At 44.5% G+C, this 24,864-nt stretch overlaps 1 protein-coding gene across 1 annotated transcript in view; it reads left to right on the top strand.

Moving 5' to 3' along the window:
* ZNF346 (zinc finger protein 346) overlaps positions 1-21,302 on the top strand; it is a 50,970-nt gene extending 29,668 nt beyond the window's left edge. The window contains exons 5-7 of the mRNA XM_069764177.1: positions 991-1,242; positions 5,690-5,783; positions 19,373-21,302. Coding sequence (XP_069620278.1) covers positions 991-1,242; positions 5,690-5,783; positions 19,373-19,685 — 659 coding nt within the window. The 3' untranslated portion in view covers positions 19,686-21,302. The remainder of the gene's footprint in view (positions 1-990; positions 1,243-5,689; positions 5,784-19,372) is intronic.
* The last annotated feature ends 3,562 nt before the right edge of the window (positions 21,303-24,864 follow it).

Genomic DNA, 24,864 nt, shown 5'->3' with positions numbered 1-24,864 from the left:
TGAACGACATTGGTTTTACCATGTCATGTACTAGAAAATGGGGACAAAATTCCAAGTGCTGTGAAATTGTAAAAAAAAAAAAGTGCAATCCCACACTTTGGTTTGGTTTTTTTTTTGCTAGGTTCAGTAAATGCAAAAACTGACCTGCCATTATGATTTTCCAGATCATTATGAGTTCATAGACGCCAAACATGTCTAGGTTATTTTTTATCTAAGTGTTGAAAAACAATTCCTCAATGGGAGGCTAGAAGCTGGCATAGCCTGATTGGCTCTGCTACATAGGAGCGATGCGCAGATCGTATGTAGCAGATTTACTGCATTGCTATGAGTGCCTATCAGCGTTTGACAGCGGCATTTAACTAGGTAATAGCAGCAGGTGGATTGCGATTCCACCCGCCGCTGTTGCGGGCACATGTCAGCTGTACAAAACAGCTGACATGTCCCAGCTTTGATGCCGGCTCACTGCCGGAGCCCGCATCAAAGCAGGGGATCTGCAATCGGACGTACTATTCCGTCCGATGGCAGAAAGTCGTTAAGTGGTTAGCTGGCCCCGATCAGTCGCAAAACCTTCTGGGGCCAGAAAATGGAGGGTGTCAGCTGTCATTGACAACTGACACCCACGGGTATCGCGCTATTCCTGTATTCCCCATCGCAATTTTAAAACGGCAATAAGGGGAATAAGTACCCTTAACGACCGCCGTTTTAATGCGCATCGTTGGTCGTTAAGGAGTTAAAGTTTGTTCATGCGCTGCAGTTTTTTTGCCCTGGTTTTGGCAATCTAGAGTACGGTAAATCTTTGTGAACAAGAATGTGAAGGGGTATTCCAATCTTAGCCATGATAGAAATGATTACCGTGGCTGAACTGTGAACTTTCCCAATTATATCCACAATTTCCTGTATATTGTATTGGTATAGTTTTGGTGACTTTTATAAGATGCAAATTTGAGCTGTTTGAATAATTCTTCTTCTTACTTCTGTATGTTTGTTTAGGTGTACCACGGGTTCCCAAGCCTGCTGCGCCACGTGTAATTCCAGAAAATACAGATAAATCTGACCCTGAAAAGTTTTGCCAGCTCTGCAGTGCTACCTTCAATAATCCTCACATGGCAGAGCAGCATTACAAGGGCAGGAGACACCTGAAGCAGGAGACTAAAAACAAGCTCATGACTGTTTACAGCAGCTCTGGGAATACGCTTCCGAAAAATGCACCCCTCAATCCAGTAACGCCAGGCTCTGGAGCAAGTGAGTCCTATGCTGAGCCTGATTCTGAAAAACCCACTGTCTTTTTCTTGGATGATTAACAGTTTTGTAGTAGAAAAGATTTTTGTTTCAATAAGAATTTTATTTCTTCGCTTAGTCCAGCTTTATATTAGGGCTTAAAATAAATGGAAATCTGCTTTTTTTTTTTTTCTGGCTCCTCCTCAGTACCTCTACATTAATGTACTGCATGAACAGCTAGTCTCTTCTACACTTTACCATATATTGGCAGATGGCAACCTGATTCTGCTAGTGTGCCTGTAAGTTATACCTTTTTGTGTTGGCGTACTAATCCTAAAACTGTTCATACTGTTACAATCTACTCTATTCTAAATAGATGATTATCCATCTTGGAACTAGGAATTCAGTGATGTTGAGGTGTTTTTCTTAGTTTTGACGTATTACTATGAGGATAAGATTCATTAACACAAGCGCAAAAGGAAATAATTCCTCTTGTTTGTGGCTTATGAGGATATGAAAATATAACTATGGCCTGAGATTGTATTAGCTGCAAAAACATCAATGTTCATTTTATCCTGGGGAAGCTATTATATGACCGGTGGGGTCTGAGATTGAATTGCATAGTCAAGTATGGCGCCATCCAGCTCACAAATTCCAATTTTAGGTTTTTATCTTTTAGTTACATTTACTGATTTTTGTTCTTGTAGCCTGAATACTCACACATTTGTTTAGCTTTCATTCATTTGTTGTCGGGCCGTTATTTTAGGTGGTTTACTTTTGCTGCCTTGCCTGTTAACTTGCATCAATTTTAATAAATTTTCCTTTTTATATAATTTTAAGATATTTACAAAGGCTATTTAAATGGGTTGTTCAGGGTTTTTCAAAATTGGGCTCAGGTCAGAAAATGTATAAAACAATACAAAAAAAAAATTATATTCTTAGCACCCCTGTTCCAGTGCCATTGTTCAGTGGTACCCCACTGTCCTGCTGGTAACGGCTGCGGCCAGTTACTGTCCTCAGTGATCTTACAGGCATGTGACTACTGAGGGCAATGATTGAGAGAGTGCCCCCTGCACCTAGGATAATCCCTAATCTTTTAAATCCTATGACTCCTGTTAGCTATTTTTATTCTTTTTCTGAAACCACAAGTACATTTTATGTTTCTCTGCATTTGAAGGGATTTCTTTGAACAAACGTGGCGTAATGGTTCCCACTCAGATTTCGGACAGTTGGGCAGCTTGGGAATGCTCTTTGGGGCTAACATTTATGTTCTTACTCTGATTTCTTCTTTAATGCCAGTCAGTAACCGGTACATGTAAATGTGTTGTTGTACTGAATAGTTAATGTAGGTTTGAATCACTTGGAAGATGTGATTGTTTCCTCAAAAATAAAACATTGTTTCCTGAATTCGTCAAGAAATAAAAAGTGTTAATGTTTTTAAATGCACATTTTGTCTATTATTTTTTTTAAATTATTTTTAATATACTGGTAATATAGTAAAAAGAAGTAATCTCTAGCTTCTCAGCAACAAAATGTAAATTTAAGCACTTTAAATAATAAAGTTCTTGTGGGATGTTAAATGTGTTTCTCACTTGGTAAATATTGGAGTATCAGATTTTAAATGCATGCTTGGTTCCTTAAGGTACCGTCACACTAAGCGACACTGCAGCGATATAGACAACGATGCCGATCGCTGCAGCGTCGCTGTTCAGTCATTGTGTGGTCGCTGGAGAGCTGTCACACAGACAGCTCTCCAGCGACCAACGATGCTGAAGTCCCCGGGTAACCAGGGTAAACATCGGGTTACTAAGCGCAGGGCCACGCTTAGTAACCCGATGTTTACCCTGGTTACCATTGTAAATGTAAAAAAAAAACAAAAAAAAAAACACTACATACTTACATTCTGGTGTCTGTCGCGTCCCCCGGCATCAGCTTCCCTGCACTGTGTCAGCGCCGGCCGTAAAGCAGAGCGGTGACGTCACCGCTGTGCTCTGCTTTACGGCCGGCCGGAGCTGACACAGTGCAGGGAAGCTGACGCCGGGGGACGCAACAGACACCAGAATGTAAGTATGTAGTGTTTTTTTTTTTTTTATTTTTTTTTTTTTTTTATACATTTACAATGGTAACCAGGCTAAATATCGGGTTACTAAGCGCGGCCCTGCGCTTAGTAACCCGATGTTTACCCTGGTTACTAGTGAACACATCGCTGGATCGGCGTCACACACGCCGATTCAGCAATGTCAGCGGGTGATCCAGTGACGAAATAAAGTTCTGGCCTTTCTGCTCCGACCAACGATGTCACAGCAGGATCCTGGTCGCTGCTGCGTGTCAAACACAACGATATCGCTATCCAGGACGCTGGAACAGATCGTTATCGTTCTAAAGTTGCTCAGTGTGAAGGTACCTTTAGATTTCGACCTATTATTAACACTTTAGACCAATTACAAGCTGCCTGTTTAAGGAATGAACTCTCACCGCAAAGCTCGTAGTCTTTGTTCTCCACAATACAGGCTTATTAAGGCTAAAGGTTGGCATACACTTTCGATGACTGTCTGACAAAACAGCTCATTTCTGCTATCATGGTTGGGAGCTTTCACCTGATGGCAGATGTTGGAGGGGTTTAAGAATTCTGACATAGAAGCTTTAAAAACTTGCAAAATTTAGGCTCAATTTGGAGTGGCGCCTACATTTTCTAACTTTTGGCATCTTTACGCCAGTATTTCCCAACTTAGGCAAAGTGAATGGGACGTGGTGACTACTACTCGTCAAACTCATGACAGGTGGCAGCGTTTGCTACTACACAAATCTTACTCTAGCAGAAAAAGATTGGGATTTGTGGCGAGCGCACACAGAAGTGCCCTCCACATTAATAACAATCGTCTGACTCCGGCACACCCCTTCATAAAGACTGGCATGAAAAAAGCTGGTCTTGACTAATCCGACCCTTGGTGTGTAATGCAAGCAGGATTTCCAGCCTTTGCTCAATGCTGATGTATGTAGGGAATATTGCCTTTCCTCTTCTACTTCTTTTCTTTTTTTTTTCTGTTGGTCACAAAGGAGACTCGATTGTTATGCTCTTGCATATGACGTGGTACCACTTGTAAGGCATGGGAAGCTCCCATTAAGATACTGTTGTAAACTGCGTTAATACATCTGGATACTACATATGCTGTAGCAACGCATGTAATGGCACAAATGTCAGCCAAATTAAAGTTTTTCAGTGTTTGTATTTAAAGTTTTGCAGTAGACCAAGCAAGTGCAACAAAAATACAGGTAACATGTTTACCCTCAGGTTACTTTTTCGACACCTTTCAAATTGTGTGTCTTGTAAGTTTACTAAGCAAAGTGTCAGACTTTGAGGTGGTCATAATATAGTTTAGGCAGGGCCAGCCGACAACCTAGCCAGTGTTCCGAGTCCCTCCTAAAGGCAGATATCAGAAGAAAGAAGGATTGGGCATGTTAGTGTCTGTCAGCGGCTTCCATCCTTTTCCCTTTGAGAAGCCTTGATGCTTAGCTCAGCGGAACGTGCATGTGTGTATGGGGATTTGGGGTAAGAAGTGACTGTCCACTTGGTGTTTGGCCACCACCTTTACCCTAACATTTTTCTGATGTCGATTTAAGGCTCTTAAACCACCAGCCCCTTTCATTCAATTTTAGTAAATTTGCCACCTTCTAATGTTTATCTATTGGGGTGCAGTTTTTACTGTGTTTTCCCACAAATGACACAAAACCGGAGTTTTTTGCCACAGTTTTTGAAAATTAAAGCAACCAAAAAAAATCTAACCTGGCTGCAACATGTGGCATTTCAATTCCCAGTATGAAAACGAACAAGCTTTGGGTTTGCACCTGAAAATGAGGTAACTCGTGAGTACCTGCTTGCATTTCAGAATATTCACAAGTAGCGTGCCATCACAAACAGCTAGTGATCATACATTAAGGGTTGGTGCAACATTTACCGCCAACAGGTTGGATGAAAACTGCTTTGGTTTAAAGTTTTGTTTTTGTTTTGTTTTTTTCTTTCTGAAAATTGTTTTTGTCATATAGATTTTGCTGGTAATGTTAGACGGCACAAAGTTGCTGACATAAAGCCTCTTGGTTTCTTTTTACTCTGAGATGGAAGCCGTGAAACATCTGAGCACTGAAGTGGCAGGGCATATGCTTCACCATTGCTTCCTTCAAACTCCTATGTGCAATTCTGTGGCTAAAGAAACAGAAGTCCCCTATATATTAGGTGGTAAATGGTTTTGTACTAAATTACCTTTTCCAACCAGTCTAAAAAAAAAAAAAAGAGACCCGTTAATAGGCCATCGTGGAACCGCACCTAGAATTGTTTCCAGAGCCTGCAGCAGTAGTCCAGCATTGCAGACAGACTTGCTGTTATGATTCATCCTCTTGTGTATCATCCTGTCTTTTATCCATAAACTTTGGGTAGCAGGTCATAATAAATACTTGCTATTCCTGTGTCTTTCAGCCGGAAACTGGTACAGCTGTGATACATGCAATGTTGTTCTGAATTCTATAGAGCAGTATGAGGCTCACGTCAGTGGATCTAAACACAGGAACAAGTAAGTATTATTTCAGTATCGCATTACTCTTCCTATCACATTACCTATAGACTTTTGTCAGATTCCGTTTATCTTCACGGAAGAGACTTAAGTATTAAATCTAAAGTGCAGTGGGAGAATCCTGATCAGTAAGGACAGTATTTTTGACTCCTCAAAACTTTGTCCCAGAAGATGTTGTGTAAACAATTTATGGCCATGTTAAATAAAGTATGTCACTACTATGATTTGTGGGGGGCACTGTATCTCTATATACAGCAGGTTGCTTTTGGAATTTAAAATCGTGTACTATACACCCACAATCAAATTTTCGCTTGTGGTCTACCTTAAACTCAACTTGACCCAGACATGGCTAAAATAGCAGCCAATTTCATCACAGATTTAATTTTTCAAGCATAAAATAATTGATCAATAAAAGAAAGTCATTCATATAGACAATTTTTCTCTGCTCAAAGTGTTAGACTTTTGGACCAAATCAAGGCTATATATGCATAAATATGTTTGCCGATGAAACAAGTGATCCCATGATAGGTGGCAACTTATTGATTAGTGAGTGTCAGACCATTAGGCCCCCACATTTTGGCATAAAGGGTAACTCATCCACTGTCAGAATGGAGTATTTTATCACCTATTCTGTGGATAACCCATTTTAACTGCTAATGAAGCTGGCTCTGTTACTGTTCTGTAAATCAAAGGGGTTTTCCCCACGAACAAAGTACACTTTGATCAATAGATTTTGGAATAAAAATTAGCTTCCACAATTGGATGTTTAAAATAAAATGTTCCTGTGCTGAGATAATCTTATAAATGTGCCCCTGCTGTGTACTGTGTAATGGCTGTCTGACCGTGCGGAAACATGGTCTGATCTTACCACATCTACTGGCAGGAAGTAGAAAAAGAGTTTATAGACATTACACCACTTTATCACAGCTGATTCTTTCTGTGAAGTAAAACCTTTCCCTGCCTTCTTAAAAACTTGTTTGACCTCACAGAAAGAATCCGCTGCAATTACAGTATATGCTGTAATGTCTGTATAATCTTTTGCATCCTCCCCTGCCTAGGAGCTGTGGTATATTTGACCATGTTACCTATTGGTCGGACACATCCACAGAAGGGTACATTTAGAGAACTATCTCGAGACAGGAACATTTAACACATGATCTATTAATTAAAATTAATTTTGTTCATGGCTCAACCCCTTTAAGGGTTTTCTCCTCATGAATGGGCAAAATTGTAACATGCTTGAAAAAAACAAGCAAAATAATAATTTACTACTTGCTAAAAATCCTCTTTGTATGCAATAAAATTACAAATCCCTCCATTTTGAGGACAGCTTGCTGCCTAGGTCATCATTCTCTGTCCAGTCTCAGAGGTGGCCAGCTTCCTAGGCAAGGAGCGCAGCGCGTAAAGATTTCTCCGGTAGAGCTTCTGTTCACTGTTAGGAATTTAAACAGTTTCAGTTCCCCTGCGCTTTTTTTGATGCTCCAGAGGGAAGCTTTCTCTGCAGCATCTGGGAGAGCGCAGCTTGGGCCAACTATTAAGCCATGCCAATGGTCCAAACTGTCAATCATCTGGTGCGCACCCATTATACACCCAGCAAGCAGAAAGTCGTTAGGTCTTCAGGAGTTCACTGCTTCCCCGCCAATCATGAGAATAATTGTTACTAATATTATACACATGCAGACCATTTTCCGACCAGAAATTTACATATAGCAAGGATTTTTGGATCCACAGCATATCCGTTCTGTTGAGGATTGTGCATAGTTTTGTTTAAGATATTTCAAAATCACTTCAGTGCAGACCAGGGGTGGGGAACCTCAGGCCCACAGGCCATTCACGGCCCTCGATAACCTTTTATCCGGCCCTTGGGCAGGTTCCAAGAGACCGCGATGATTTGGCTGGCAGTTGTGTTTTGACATCCTTGGGCCCATTAATTTCTTGCTTTCCGACTCGCACACGCAGTGTTCACTACTGAATGCTGAGCTGCATGCAATGAAAGATTACATACTGACGCCAGTGTTTAGCATGAAGACATACTTTGTGAGCGGAGTTAGCGCATGATTTGCACAGCCCCAAAGGATGTTATAAATATCCAAATGGCCCTTGACAGAAATAAGGTTCCCCACTGCTGGCGTAGAAAACATTATCTACAATTCTAATCAGTTGGGAAATTGTTTTTTTTTTTTATTTTTTGTATTTTTTGTTTTTCTTGGTAGAAGTTATCATTCTCTGAGGACGAGGAGGAAAAAGCAAAATTGCAAAAAAGGGATTTTTGTGTACTCACAGTGCAATCCTTTTCTCTGAGCCATTCAGTGGGGGACTCAGACCGTGGGTGTATGCTGCTGACACTAAGTGATACAAAGAAAGTTGGCTCCTCCCCTGCAGTATACACCCCCCTGCTGGCTCTCAGCTAACCAGTTCGGTGTAAAAGCAGTAGGAGATCAATTACAACATTTGAGCTTACAGCATGTCATATTATATAGCATAACAGATTATAAAACAAGCATAAGCTAATACCAGGGTGGGAGCTGTGTCCCCCAATGAATGGCTCGGAGAAAAGGATTTTACGGTGAGTACACAAAAATCCCTTTTTCTTCGCCTCATTGGGGGACACAGACCGTGGGACATCCCAAAGCAGTCCCTGGGTAGGGACAACATCAGATCAGGCCCTATGTAATCGCTACTTACAAGTGCGCCATCGCGGCCTGCAAAGTCCGCCTGCCCAGACTCCCATCTGTGGAAGTGTGGTAATTATAGTGCTTCAAGAATGCATGCGGACTGGATGAATCCGCAGGCGTGTCTTGTCGACGCCTGGTGCCTAGAACCCACGATTCACAGGGAGATAGGCTGACATCTAACACGGAAGGAGTCCTGGATGGTGAAAGGAATCCACCATGCTAACATGGCCGATGAAACGGCTAAACTTACTGTAAACGTCAGGAAGCCTTCCTCTTACCGTCAGGAAGCCCAAGATACAGTGTCCAACCTTCAGAAGGACGCCATCCCCGAGACGTACCTACTCAGAGCCTTCACTTCGTCCGGAATATGGGGAACTCATTCCATTTTGTGGACTGGTGCTGAAAGATGTGAGGGAAGAACTATGCCTTCATAACAGTGGTAATACAATACCACCTTAGTAACAAGGGACAGGGATGGCCTGAGGACAACTTTACCTTGAAGGAAATAAGGGGAAAAAGTCTGAAAGGACTGAGCAGTTAGCACCGAAGACTCGTCAGGATGATGCAGAAAGGCGGAATGCTACCAGCTCCGCAAGCAAAAAAAACTGACGTGGTCAGTGCTGATTTCCGAGGATCACTGGGGGCCCTTTCTGCTTCTGAAAAGCTTTCGGAAGAAGTGGAAGGGGAGTTATGGAAACTGGTGCCACGGAAGAACCAGAGCATGCAGTGCGATGGTTCTTGGATCTCGAGGCCGCATCACGAACTCGAGTACATAGGCGATCAGTCTGGACGCCATCCGAACCACAACAGGAGAGCTCCAGTGAAGGCAGGTCTGATGGAAGACTTCCGGGTGAAGTTCCCACTCACTTGAGGCGAAACCCTGATGGCTGAATATGTTCGCCGCCCAGAGTTATACTCCTGGGATATATGTACTGCCGAGATCACCGAATGATAGATCTCGGCCCATCAAAGAATGTGAGGTACCTCTGCCATGGCGCCTGAACGTGGGTACCTGCTAGATGATTGACGTATGGCACCACCGTGGCATTGTCCAATTGAATTCAGATGGGTTGACCCGCTAGAAGGCGGTGGACCTACTATAGGACTACCGTTCGGATCTCCAGAACAATGATCGGGAGAAGAGGACTGGCATTGGTAGTTACTAGTAACCATTGAACCGGGATAAAGGCCCTGGATGAAGAAGGAGCTCAGAGACTATCGTCTGAAAGTCTTTGACTTGCTGAAAACAAGCGGAGCGAAGGAATCTGCTTCCATTATCGTCACCATTTTTCCTCAGAACCCTCCCAGCAAATCGAATGAAATGAGGGGATGAATGATCAAGTGCGCGAGCTCCCTGTTGAAGGACCATGACCTTGTCTGGAGGGAGAATAACCATCCATCTGGAAGTGTAGCGGATCATCCTCAAAAAGGATATCTGCTGGGCTGGAAATGAGAACTTGTCTTGTCTAAGTCTAGCTGCCAGCCCAGGTGAGAGGGTATCGCAAGTGATAAAGACTACTTAGCGTCATCCTGGAAGTGCGGCTAGACAGTCGGCCAAACAGGGCAGGACGACCACGCCTCTAGGATGCAAGAGGAACATGACAAACACTATGAGCCTTGCGAACACTCTGGGTGCGGTAGCACGGCCGAAGACAAGGTCGTGACTTGAAAATGCTGCTCACCAGTGGAGAAGTGAAGGAAGTTTTGAAGAGGGTAAGCATCCCGAATGTCGATGAATGCCAGAAACTCCACCTTTTTCTGTTGAAGTAATGGCTGAGCGGAGGAACTCCATTCGAAGAAGGAGAACCTTGTGAAAGGTTGTTAGAAGTTTGAGGTCTAGGATCGGTCCTACTTCTCGTTCCTCTTTTTGGAACCAAGATCCCTTAGAGCTAAACTGTCCTGGACAACCCTTCCACTGCTGGTCAGGGCTGTGGGAGCGTACAATCCTTTGTTAGTCTCCCACTCAAAAGATTTGATTGACCAGTCATACTGTCTTTAGGAAAGGGTTACTCGTGTGAATCAAAGTAGTTAAGGTCTCCAGCCAGGAGACCATTGCTCTAGCAATCCATGCGGCGGCTAGGGAGGGTAGAGCGCTGGACCCGGAGCCGCAAAGCGGAACGAATCAGATTTGCGATCTGACAGACCGTGGCATTTTCAATTGATGATACATCGGGCAGGGATACTGGTAGGTATACCACAGGACATTCTACCCGGTTAATCTGCCAAGTGGCAGAATGCGCGGCAGCATCCAGCAGGTCATAGTGCAGAGTTAAAAATAAGGAACCCTCGATCCACCATCCTCTTAACAGGGAAGTGGAGAGGGATCATCCGCCTTCTTGCATCATCTTTTAAATAGTGGTGATGCAGAGGGGGGTGCTCAGAAGCCCGAAAAGGGTGCCTCTGTACATCCACAGAGTTCAGGTCTCCAGGTGGACAGGACAGGTTGTCTGGTGTTAGGCCTGGATGCAGAAGAGGAGACATGGAGGCGACACCCCGTGTGCCCGACTGTTGATGGTGTGGGGAGATCGGTGCCCTTTAAAATCAGACAAGGCATGGCATCCCACGTAGAGGCTTCTGTCCAGTGAATTGCATATCCGGGCTGGATGGCAAATGCTCTACGAGGGAGTTTAGTCTCCTTATGAGGGACACTGCGTAGTCTAGAGCAGGACCGACATCCTCGTCAATGTACAGAGATTAGTTGATGATATAAATAGGCGAGTTCATCCTTTACTGAAGCTCTGGCAAGTCCAGGTCCAAGGCAATATCCGATCCGTGTTCAGAGTCTTGTTCTCAGCAAATCCTTGGAGAGAGATCATGAAATGAAAACTTCCATTTTCTAGATGCCTGTACGTTTCTAGAATACTCGCGGCCCCTGCTAGCCGACGGGTCCCATGTAGGAGAGGGACCATGTATATCGGTCCTGCGAGCACTCAGAGCCACGGAGGGATCACTGAAGGATTCAATCTCTTGGTCACAGAAACCATGGATTGCGGTTAGTGACTAAGTCCACTGAGGGAACTAGTTACACTGGGATAAATTGGGATCAGCGGCGGAGGGCTCCTTATTTATGACCAGCTTTGGATTGGTCATGTGCCTTTAAGACCAGGGAATACTGGTTGTGTGCCTTTTAGATAAAATCTCGCAGAGAGTGAGAAGCGCCAATTCGGGGGCGGAGCCACAGACATGACGTGGGTGGAGCCTCGAGACTTCCATGAATAGGCCCAAGTCGGGGCCTAAATTTCTGCAGCCGGTGCCAGCGTAGAAGTGAGGGCGTTGCAGTGGCCGAGAAAATTGAGCACTTACGTGCCAGGCGAAAAACGCCAGAAAAGCGGGCAGAGCCGCCTTAGGGCGCCATAGTGCGCTTCCGGGATGCAGCCTACACCTCGGCCGGGGGCTAAATTTTTGCAGCCGGCCGGAGCGTTACCTCAAGGAGGTGGACCACAGGGAAGCCTGAGACTGCCTGTGAATATCCCGCTGCAGGGGCCCATCGCTGGCAGGATCCACTCACCATCGGTGCGCGTCCCGGCATGGAGCCGCCGCGGATGTCGGGTATTGCAGCGTGGACGGTGCAGGGATAGAGAAATAAACCTCAATCTATCATCCCTTTGTTCGGGAGGTGGAGAGGAACCATCCGCTTTCACAGTAGTGGGAAGGTGGGGGGCTGCTCGGACGCCATAGAGAGGGGCCTCTGTGCATCCACGGAGTTCAGTCCCCGGGTGGACAGGGCTAGATGTCCGGCATTAGGCCTGGCTCCAGGAGAGGATACATGGAGGCAACACTCCATGTGGTCACCTGCTGCTGGTGTGGGGAGATAGGGACCGTGAAGGAACAGTCGTCCCTGAAGTGAGCTGGGCGGGGCTCCCGTGGTTGGCGGGGATTTCAACTGCAGCCTAGTCCGGCTGAAAAAGCCGGGGACTAAATTTATGGGGCCTGCCGGTGGAGCGCATCGACGGGCTGCGACATAGCGCTGAATGATTTCCGCTGGCGTCCAGCCAGCAGCACTTCTCCCCAGGGACCAGGACCGCACCTTCCCACGCAGGCAGTGTGAGGAAGGAAACTACTCACCGCCACCGAGCAGAGATGCATCCTCCATTGCTGGGGGATGGAGAGCCTCTGCCCATCTTCATATGTGCCTGCCTGGTATGATGTGACCGCTGAACATGGGAAGAAGCTGCCAGGGACGGCACAGGTGAGCATAACGGGGAGGGTGAGCATTCCGATATTCACCTGTCCCCGTTCCACCGCAGCGCACCGCTCCGTCTTCCGCGTCCTCTGGCTATAACATTCAGGTCAGAGGGCGCGATTACGTGTTTAGTGTGCGCCACCCTCTGCCTGAACAGTAACTGCAGAGGACGCGGAAGACGGCGGTGGAACGGGGACAGGTGAATATCGTAAGTGTCGGGGGCCTGCTCAGCACAAGAGGGGAGTATGTCATTTTTTTTTTTTTTTATCACAGCATATGGGGTACATGTTTCTATGGAGCATCTTATTCGGCCATAATCAACCATTATGCAGGATTGTATGGGGCACATTTTCTATGCAGCATCTTATGGGGCCATAATCAACCTTTATGCAGCATTATATGGGGCTTGGGGACGAGAGAATCTTGAGTGCTGCAAAGCCTATCCCCATCTGGACGTCACCACCCTCCCGATGCGATAGCATCGGGCCTCCATCTAGTATTTTAGGAACAAAAACGCTAACACTGCTCCGTAGCTCTGTGACGTCACACACGAGCACATGCGAGCAGGTGCTGGCGGCCATTTATTTTTCAGCTGTATCCAGGGACGCCACCGGCCGGGGCTCCTCTGGTGAGGCACAGCTGCTTGTGTTCCCCGCCACTATACCATCGCGCTCCAAGCTGCACAGCCGGACGCAGCAGTCCTATAACCAGGTCGTAGACACACATTCACTAGGGTAAGTGCTATATCACTCACGTTTATGCGGCCATAGGATTCCTGCAGCTAGGGTGCCGTGACAGTTTTGTAAGGACTTCTGTGGTTGCACCTTTCAGTCATACCATATTCACGCTTGTTTGTACATGCATTTGGTATTTGGTGGAAATACTTTCATTTTGTGTTGATTACTGTAAATTTGGCATCTTTGGCCAAAAGCCAAAGCCCAAGCGCAGCATCTGTTATCTGATTATTGTTCATGTTTGGTGTCTATGCACTCGTAATTTCCTGGAGAATCATAATGGCAGGTCAGTTTAAGGCGATGTTCACACGTTCCTGATTTCCCTCCTTTTTTTTTCAGGACTAAAAACCGCAGCTCTTGGCAGAAAACGCAGGTCCTTTTTTTGGTGCGTTTTTTGATGCGTTTTTTGATGCTTTTTTTATGCAGTTTTCTATGCAGAGTCTGTGTGTTTTCTAGGAAGTTTTTTAGGGTTAAAATGGCTGAAAATACCCTACCAATAACCCTAACCCTACCCCTAACCCTACCCCTATTCTAACCTTAGTGTGGAAAAAAAAAAATTCTTAATTTTTTTTATTGTCCCTACCTATGGGGGTGACAAAGGGGGGGGGAGGTCATTTACTATTTTTTTTATTTTGATCACTGAGATAGGTTATATCTCAGTGATCAAAATGCACTTTGGAACGAATCTGCCGGCCGGCAGATTCGGCGGGCGCACTGCGAATGCGCCCGCCATTTTGCAAGATGGCGGCGCCCAGGGAGAAGACGGCCGGACGGACACCGGGAGGCCGGGTAAGTATAAGGGGGGGAGATGAGGGCACGGGGGGGGCGTCGGAGCACGGGGGGGTGGCATCGGAGCATGGGGGGGTGGGATTGGGGCACGGGGGGCAGCAACACTGCAGCGGTTCTGCACCACAAACCGCAGTAAAAACCGCAGATATATTTTTCATCTGCGGGTTTTACTACGGGTTTGACCTCACAATGGAGGTCAATGGGTGCAGAACCGCTGCAGTTCCGCAAAAAGAAGTGACATGGTACTTCTTTTTTACCGCGGCTTTTTCCGCAATGTGGGCACAGCAGTTCCTGTTTTCCATAGGGTACATTGTAATGTACCCTGCATGGAAAACAGCTGTGGACCCGCAGCGGGAAAATCGCGGCGATTCCGCATGAAAAAAAGGATGGTGTGAACATGGCCTTAGCATTTAGTGAACCTAGCAAAAAATCAAAGGAAGTGTGGGATTGCACTTTTTTGCAGTTTCACCGCACTTGGAATTTTTTTTCCCTGTTTCTAGTACACGACATGCTAAAACCAATGATGTTGTTCAAAAGTACAACTTGTCCTGCAAAAAACAAGCCCTCACATAGCTATATTGACGGAAAAATAAAGTTATGGCTCTGGGAAGCAGGGGAGCGAAAAACGAAAAAGGGCTGCATCTTGAAGGGGTTAACAACCATCTCCAAACTAAAGTTTCCTGTGATCCATGTAGCTGTTATATCGCTAAATACTGTAAATACAAAGTTGTTTCTACCATAGTTATGTACAAGAACAGTTAAAAAAATGACGTTCTAATGTCTAGTAAAATAAAATTTAGGCGACACATCTTCTTTTAAGCAGTTTGTCACTTCAGCTCTTGTTCTACCTGCAAACCGACTGATGAGGAGCATAAACTGGGCTACTGATTTCATTGTATAGCTCATGCCCTACATATATTATTCAGCTAATAATTTGAAACTTTTTACCTTTAGATGGGTAAAGCAATCAGATGACGATCCATCTGGGAATTGCATGCCTGTATGTTTTCTGAAGGAACGAACATAAGACGTTTTTGTATGATGATTACACCATATATTTACAGCATGGTAGAAATTTATATCACAGTTACTAATGATGATTATGCAGTTCCTGTCACACATGTATTATGAAGTTTGTTAGTTCAGCCTCCGTGCTTGTCCACATGTAGTTAATTAGCGAATTTAAGAGACTATAGAGGGAAAGTTAATCAGTGTTACCACCTCAGACAGGGATGGTATGGGCTCTACTGCCCATGTGATGTTCAATACAGAGAAATAAAAAGCAAGGTAAAATTTGGGAATCAAGATGGAGTTTAAACAGCTGCAAAGAAGAGACTGGACCACTGGGAAGTAAGTGCACTAAAAACAAAAGTATATGGACTTGGCGCACTATATAAAACAAGCTTATTTGCGGATGATTTATTGCTGACTTTGTCCAGTCCACTTACCACTCTCCCAAATTTGTTTTCAGTCCTACGTAGATTTGAGTCGATCTCAGGACTCAAAATTAATGTTGACAAATCCGAAGCTCTATTTCTTAACACCACTAAGGACATGCAAACAAATATTATTTCCCAGTTTAAATTTACAAAAAATGAACATTATATAACTTACCTCGGAGTCAATCTCGCCTCTCATAAGTCGACCTTATTCAAGTGGAACTATCTCCCGTTAATAAAAAACCTCCGAGCTGACATAACTAGATGGTCTGCCATGAAGTTGACCTGGTTGGGCAGATTGCATGCAATTAAAATGGTCTCCCTGCCCAGATTTCTGTACTTATTCCGCTCTCTCCCCATTCCGTTGCTCCATAAGACTTTACACGAGATTCACTCTATGATTTCAAAATTTATTTGGCAGGGAAAAAAACCCAGAATCCGTCAAAAAACAATGCTCATACACAGAAGGTTAGGGGGGCTTTCCATGCCCAACTTCACACTGTATTACAAGTCGGCTCAGTTGGCCCAATTGACTAATGCCTGCGCTGCCAACCATGCTCCGAGATGGGTTGGCCCGGAATCGTCCTTCTTACTTCCGTTTTCCTTGCCTGGCCTTATGTGGTCCACACAAAAACTACCAAAAAGCTTACACACTACAGCACCTTTCACAGCACATTCCATGATGCTTTGGAGGAAGGAAAGGTTCAAATTTGATCTCCAATTTAAGTCCTCCCCACTGACCCCCCTCTTCTGCAACCCCATGTTCCCACTAGGACTTGACCCACGTTCTTTTGCTTGGTGGAAAGTTAATGGAATTACCACTCTAAATCACCTCTGCTCACCCTTTAATATAATTTTATCTAGACAAGAATTCCTCCATAAATACAATCCATCCATTAACGAAACCTTTCGTGTCTATAAGGTTTTCCATTTTGCGGAACAGTTTCTACAACATAAAATCCCTTTTCACGCGACTGGCTTTGAACAGAGGTGTATGGACGACCCACTGGGAAGGGGAACTATTTCTCTGCTATACAAATCTCTCAATGCGGCACATGGAGTCGAAAAATTACATTATATGAAACAGTGGGAGGAAGACCTGGGTATTCAATTAACTTTGGAAAATTGGAGGCGATGCTGTGACACAGTTTCCAGGGGTAGTCATCAAGCCTCCCTGGCAGAGACATCCATTAAAGTCCTACACAGAACATACCAAGTCCACTCCACACTATATACCCCAACATTCCAGATAAATGCTTTAGAGGATGTGGCGCAGTGGGAGATATGAAGCATATTTGGTGGGAATGTCTGATAGCCTCGACTATGTGGCGGGAAGTAGGATTAATAATTGAAAAAATGTATGGCGGGGCAATACAACTTGATCCGGCTACATTCCTTTTGGGAGCCAAGTACCCAGGCTTTTCTAACAAATTCCACAGGTTGATAGGCCAGCTGCTTATGGCCGCTAAGCTACATATAGCTACCAACTGGAGGTCGCCATTTCTCTCTGTCCAATCAGTTAGAGATAAAATGAATACAATCCTCTTATATGAACGTATACATGCGACTAGGGAAGATTTGTGGGAGGCCTTCTACCAAATTTGGAAACCGTGGATGGATCTTAACATGAACTTGAATCTTGAACAAACCTTGACTTTATCTATTTGAGACTTCATTATCCTGTGAGAGATTCTGATGACACTGGGGTTGAGCCTACGTTGGGTGGGGTGCGGGGAGGCGGAACTCAAAAAACGGAGCAAAGTATAATCCTGACTTGTAAATGTACTGCAGCTTACCATAAAGTAAAGTGCAGAATCTCATTTCCTTCCCCATTTTCCCTCTTTTATGTCCCCCCATGTTCTTGTCTCGTCATATCTGTATTTTCGAATTTGAGTTAATATATGTATGGTTTTTCCTCTTTGTTTAGATTTAAGCTTATTGAACTCCCTTGTAAGGGAATCTGTTGTTCAATTGCTATGTTGTTGAAAATAAAAAGTTATTGAAACTAAATACAAAAGTATGTAGCTTGTAATAATGTATGATATCAATGAAGTGCTACTTTGCAAAAATGTTCCATGTATACATACAGTAGGGCAAAAAAGTATTTAGTCAGTCAGCAATAGTGCAAGTTCCACCACTTAAAAAGATGAGAGGCGTCTGTAATTTACATCATAGGTAGACCTCAACTATGGGAGACAAACTGAGAAAAAAAAATCCAGAAAATCACATTGTCTGTTTTTTTAACATTTTATTTGCATATTATGGTGGAAAATAAGTATTTGGTCAGAAACAAACAATCAAGATTTCTGGCTCTCACAGACCTGTAACTTCTTCTTTAAGAGTCTCCTCTTTCCTCCACTCATTACCTGTAGTAATGGCACCTGTTTGAACTTGTTATCAGTATAAAAAGACACCTGTGCACACCCTCAAACAGTCTGACTCCAAACTCCACTATGGTGAAGACCAAAGAGCTGTCAAAGGACACCAGAAACAAAATTGTAGCCCTGCACCAGGCTGGGAAGACTGAATCTGCAATAGCCAACCAGCTTGGAGTGAAGAAATCAACAGTGGGAGCAATAATTAGAAAATAGAAGACATACAAGACCACTAATAATCTCCCTCGATCTGGGGCTCCACGCAAAATCCCACCCCGTGGGGTCAGAATGATCACAAGAACGGTGAGCAAAAATCCCAGAACCACGCGGGGGGACCTAGTGAATGAACTGTAGAGAGCTGGGACCAATGTAACAAGGCCTACCATAAGTAACACACTACGCCACCATGGACTCAGATCCTGCAGTGCCAGACGTGTCCCACTGCTTAAGCCAGTACATGTCCGGGCCCGTCTGAAGTTTGCTAGAGAGCATTTGGATGATCCAGAGGAGTTTTGGGAGAATGTCCTATGGTCTGATGAAACCAAACTGGAACGGTTTGGTAGAAACACAACTTGTCTTGTTTGGAGGAAAAAGAATACTGAGTTGCATCCATCAAACACCATGCCTACTGTAAAGCATGGTGGTGGAAACATCATGCTTTGGGGCTGTTTCTCTGCAAAGGGGCCAGGACGACTGATCCGGGTACATGAAAGAATGAATGGGGCCATGTATCGTGAGATTTTGAGTGCAAACCTCCTTCCATCAGCAAGGGCATTGGAGATGAAACGTGGCTGGGTCTTTCAACATGACAATGATCCAAAGCACACCGCCAGGGCAACGAAGGAGTGGCTTCGTAAGAAGCATTTCAAGGTCCTGGAGTGGCCTAGCCAGTCTCCAGATCTCAACCCTATAGAAAACCTTTGGAGGGAGTTGAAAGTCCGTGTTGCCAAGCGAAAAGCCAAAAACATCGCTGCTCTAGAGGAGATCTGCATGGAGGAATGGGCCAACATACCAACAACAGTGTGTGGCAACCTTGTGAAGACTTACAGAAAACGTTTGACCTCTGTCATTGCCAACAAAGGATATATTACAAAGTATTGAGATGAAATTTTGTTTCTGACCAAATACTTATTTTCCACCATAATATGCAAATAAAATGTTAAAAAAACAGACAATGTGATTTTCTGGATTTTTTTTTCTCAGTTTGTCTCCCATAGTTGAGGTCTACCTATGATGTAAATTACAGACGCCTCTCATCTTTTTAAGTGGTGGAACTTGCACTATTGCTGACTGACTAAATACTTTTTTGCCCCACTGTATATGGGCATTAGTAATTATACTGTGTATTCTTGGTGGACGTCTTGTTCACAATCATTTCACATTTCTTTCTCCAGCTTAAAAGCCATGAAAACGCCACACTTGGACAACTTTTCGCCTGGTCTCAAGCGTAAATCATATGGCGGTAATAAATTTTCCAAATCCCCTCCCTCCACAGCTACTGGTTTCTCATCATCTGCAGGTGGACTTTCGAATTACTCATCTTTCACTGGAAACTTCTCCTCATCATATGGTCTGTCAAATACAGGACGTACAGCTCCTAACGAGGGTTTACTTTCACTACCCCCTTATGCTCCACAGACCCAGCAACCATTTATGAAGAGTATGATGGGATCTGATGACTACAATTATTTCCATCAAAATTACTAGATAATGCTACTATGTATGTCTTGGTTGCTTGAGTGAATTCACACTGTAAGGCCGGGGGTCACACTTTCAAGAAACTCTGCACTGCCGCCGGCACTCGGGACTGGAGTGTGTGGCTCCATGTATTTTTATGCAGCCACACGCTCTGGTACGAGTGCCGGCGACAGTGCCGGGTATTGGTGCAAGAGACTCGCATTGCTCTAACAAGTGTGACCCCGGCCTTACAGTAATTACTGCGACTGTTCCATACACCTCAATGGAGCTTACAGAGATCCATGTGCTTACCACCAAACGACACGGAGATGAATGGAACAGATTTTGAGTTGTGGACATTTTGAAACAGTTTTGTGAATCAACGTTAGGGAGCCACAAATATTAATAATGGTGTTCTTTTGTTTTTTATTTTAATTGGTTTTGCTTTGTTTTTTTTACTCCTGTCCTTTTCAACACTTGGCAACATTACACATGGATTACAGCGTACGTAGTGATAACAGAGACTTTCAAATGGGAGAACCTGAAATATATCATCCATCTAATGTTATTTGTTTGGAGTTCTTTGGATGTTTTGTGAAGATGCATTTATATGTTTATTTTTTAGGATATGCACAAATGTAGCAGATTTGCTGCAGGTTTTTTGCAGCATTTCTACAGAGTATTGGCTGTAAAATCCAATTGTGTTACATTTGTATTTGCTGTGGATTCTGTTGTAAATTTACTGTAGATTTTACGAATTTCATTGCAAGATGGAAAATCCACAAATAATTCTGCACCATAACAAACATACTGTACACCTGCAGTGCAGATTTTTGTGCCGAAATCCCAAGCAACGTGTAGATGAGAATTTTTGTTAAAGAGGTTGTGCACTACAATGTGTAAGTGGGCAGATCGATTTAAACCTTTCTTCAAATACCTTGCGTTCCCAAATGTGCCTGTGAGCGGCATTGTCGCTGTCCGCTTATCCCAATTACGTGATCCCCGGCTGCAGCTGCCTCTGATATCTGGTGATGTCATACTTCCAAAACTGGAATCTTCGCAAAACGTCAAAGCCCGGCATCACGCAAGTTCTGTCCTGCACTGCTTTGATTAGCAGAGTGGAAGCACAAGTGCAAGCGCACATCATGTTGGCCACCGGTGACGTGCTGAAGCTCTGCCCACAGGGACTCGGAGACTGGGTCCTGCCTCAGTGATTCCGAGTCATCTTCCTATTCCGGAAGTTGACGTGACATCAGAGACAGCTGCAGTTGGGGGTCTCGTGATGGGGATGAGTGCACAGCGATTGTGCTTCACACATTCACATTTGGATAGTTAAGATATTTGAAAAAAAGCCTTATTTGCAAGGATTACCGTATATTGATCTTCCCACTACATGTTGCAGTGGGCAGCTTCTTTAATCTCATATTCTTAGCAGATTTGTTTCATGCAAAGCTGCAATATTTGAAGATAAACTAACTGTGACACTGAATAGTTTCCAGTTACTGTAAGCCATTATTGAACCTGCAGGATGTTTACTTATCACATAACCCTATTAGCCCATTTCATAAAATCTACTTATGTAATGCAACTTTATATTGGTAAACTTTGGCTTTCCATCCAAATTATACTTTTGGTTTTAAAAGTTAATCTGGTTTTTATTTTTATTTCTCTATAATACTTACAAGTCACAGACTAAAGATGCATCTACACTGAATCATTGTGAATGAGCGTGCAGTGTAATCAGGCTGCCAATCGCTTGTTCTTGAGGTGAAATGATTTTTGTTTCCTTAAGAATAGTCGTTCTTGGCATCACTTCTTTTTGTGTAAGTGGCCTTTGTGTTGCCGAAAACAGTGGTAGCCTACGCACATTGAATGATCTTTTACCAATTGTTCAGTGTGCATCATTTAGTGCAGTCGGTTTGTGTAAACGGATAATAAAGGGTGTGAGGCCGCAACTAGTGTTAAGGTACCGTCACATTTAGCGACGCTGCAGCGATCCCGATCGCTGCAGCGTCGCTGTGTGGTCGCTGGAGAGCTGTCACACAGACAGCTCTCCAGCGACCAACTCTGCGAAGTCCCCTGGTAACCAGGGTAAACATCGGGTTACTAAGCGCAGGGCCACGCTTACTAACCCGATGTTTACCCTGGTTACCAGCGTAAACGTAAAAAAAACAAACACTACATACTTACATTCCAGTGTCTGTCCCCCGGCGCTGTGCTTCTCTGCACTGACTGTGAGCGCCAGCCGGAAAGCACAGCGGTGACGTCACCGCTGTGCTCTGTTTTCCGGCTGGCGCTCACAGTCAGTGCAGAGAAGCACAGCGCCGGGGGACTGACACCGGAATGTAAGTATGTAGTGTTTGTTTTTTTTACGTTTACGCTGGTAACCAGGGTAAGCATCGGGTTACTAAGCGCGGCCCTGCGCTTAGTAACCCGATATTTACCCTGGTTACCAGTGAAGACATCGCTGAATCGGCATCACACACGCCGATTCAGCGATGTCTGCGGGAGTTCAGCGAGGAAATAAAGTTCTGGACTTTCTGCTCCGACCAACGATGGCACAGCAGGATCCTGATCGCTGTTGCCTGTCAAACTCAACGATATCGCTAGCCAGGACGCTGCAACGTCACGGATCGCTAGCGATATCGTTCAGTGTGACTGTACCTTTATTTGCAAGGGTTGCTGTGTGTCCCCCAGGATGCGCTCAGAAGCCTATTAGATCTGCTGGAGTGCCTTGTGGTCACAGCAGGACCCTTGTGAGTCACAAGGCAAAATAAAAGTAAGCATGAACCTGGTCAAGCTATTTGGCCAAGGCATTGTTCAGGAAAACCCATTATGGGCTTTTATTTTTTAAATGGACTGCAAGAAGGTAGTGGGGCCGGTCTGTTTCCTAAAGGCCAGATCTTATGAGGGTGTGCCAAGGTGGCAGTGATGGCTGAGAGCAATCCCAGTATCACACCCTGGCCTCTCCTCACAATACAATAATGTCTATCCTTCTGTGTACCTGGGTCTCTGCGCTGTCAGGGTCCACTCTGGGCTGCCTAAGGCTCCTTACAGATGGTACCGCACAAAGCTCAACTTTAACAACAGCTTTACTTGGTTCTGTACGCAGCACATCCATATTCTTTACAGTGTGAAAATGCACATTCCTTCCTCTTTCCCTGTTCTATTCTTTCTGTCACACAGCACGTATCTGGGTCAGACAGTCTCATACGGTTCTACAGTGTCCTCCATTTTCAGCTCTGTCACGGTCAGGCATCCTGCAGTCTGTTTCGCACCAGACACAAGAACTAAAGCCCTCGAAGTCAGCTGCAAAATGATGAGCGTCCTGTCCTTCTGTGCTGGTGTAACTTCTCCTCCTGTTCTTCCTACGGCCTTCAGTACACTACGGGACCATACTGCCTTTAGCGGTAACACAGCGCTCTCCCTGTTGAAACTCACTGCGCTAAGGGGGTCCCTCAACCGTTATGACCCGGAACTAAGGGCATCAGCCCATGCGATAAGTTGCCACATAATGGAGCCACCTGCGTCCCTGTACTGTCCTGGCCTTTCTTTCAGCCTCTGTTCCAACACTGCTGTAGCCTGCTGCTGTGGACTTTTCCTGCAGCTCCAATTCTCACTTAATGCTATCACTGCTGCTGGTCCTGGATGGCTGGGCTTCTCCCTTGGCAACGTTACATGGCCACTGTGTTGTCCTTGGCATTAAGCCCATCTGGACTGTCAGGGCACTCTGGTCCCCCCTCCTGAGCTGTTCAGCTCCCAGGCTACACTGAGCTAAAAAACAGGAAGCTCTCTGTCTTATCCCACATTGGCCCCTCCTAACTTAACTATTCACAAGCTAATTCCCTTATTCCTACTATAATGTATACAGTTCAATGATCTCTGTGCCCCCATCTAGTGGCTAAATTTAGCACTGCACTGTCCCTAAAATCGCACATTAAACATTGTGCCGCAAAAGCTAAAATAATATATATATATATATATATATATATATATATATATACAGCACTAGACATAGAGAATTATACAATTCTAACAAACCATTTTTACATTGTACCTAGACGTGCTTTAAAAAGGGGTTAGATTCCGATACTGTTCATTGTTACACTTACAAGCGGCCCATGGCCACACTTTCTAGTTTAGAAAAAACTCTGCAGAAAGGGTTTGGGTATGTCCATTCAGAATGTGCAACTTGCGGAGCAGAAGGCTCTGCAGAAGCTCAGCCTGCGTGAGTTAACACAGATCCAGCAGAACGAACTCCTGGCACCCCGCAGCGTGATACGGTAGCGCCGTCGCCCTTGCCAACCGGACTCCCACAGACTGTTTTGTTTCCTGGCTGCGATCTGGAGGATACCGTGTGCTGTACACTGTGTGTGTGGACATTAAAAACACATTTGCTGTGAGCTTTTCCTGTGGTCACTGTCTGTCACACTGAACCAAACCCTCTGCATTACAAGGGGTATTCCCATCTCCAATATCCTATCCCAACATGTACCAGGTGTAATAATAATAGCAAATACTTCCAATTAGAAACTTAGTATAGTTCTTCTGATTCACTTTGTCACTTGCTTTGGGGTAAGCAACACAGCTTATCAGAAGAACTATACTACATTTCTAATTGTAGATATCTGCTAATAATATTACACCCACTACATATTACTACATACTACCTACTACGTTTTTTTGTCCGTCGCGTCCGCCATTTTCTACCGCGCATGCGTGGCCGAAACTCCGCCCCCCTCATACCCTGACTTTAGACTGGGCAGCGGATGCGTTGAAAAACTGCCTCCGCTTCCCACGTCGTACACAAATTTCACAACGTGCGTCGTTACATCGGCCTGATGCATAGCGACGGACCCGTGCCGAAGCTAGTGTGAAAGTAGCCTTAAATAAAACCACTGTAAAGGGCCATTTATGCCGCAATATTATAAACAAACATTCCTAGGTACACACATTTCATGATAATTTTTTTAGTACAAACAGGCTGACAATCACCTGAGGAACGTGTAAATATGCTCGTTCCTCAGGTGAAATGATCTTTTGTTCTCCAAAAAAAAAAAATCCTGGTTCTTTGCAGCTCATCATCCTGTGTGAATATAGGACTTGCACTGCTGAGATAAAGTCTGCCTATCCACACTGACTGATCTATTGTGTAAACAGGCTATTAAATGACCGATGATCCGCAAGCAAGCTGCTGATTTGCGTCCTA

The sequence above is a fragment of the Ranitomeya imitator genome, chromosome 4 (assembly GCF_032444005.1).
Source record: "Ranitomeya imitator isolate aRanImi1 chromosome 4, aRanImi1.pri, whole genome shotgun sequence".
In the NCBI taxonomy this organism is placed as follows: Eukaryota; Metazoa; Chordata; class Amphibia; order Anura; family Dendrobatidae; genus Ranitomeya; species Ranitomeya imitator.
This window is presented reverse-complemented; position numbering and strand designations above follow the sequence as displayed.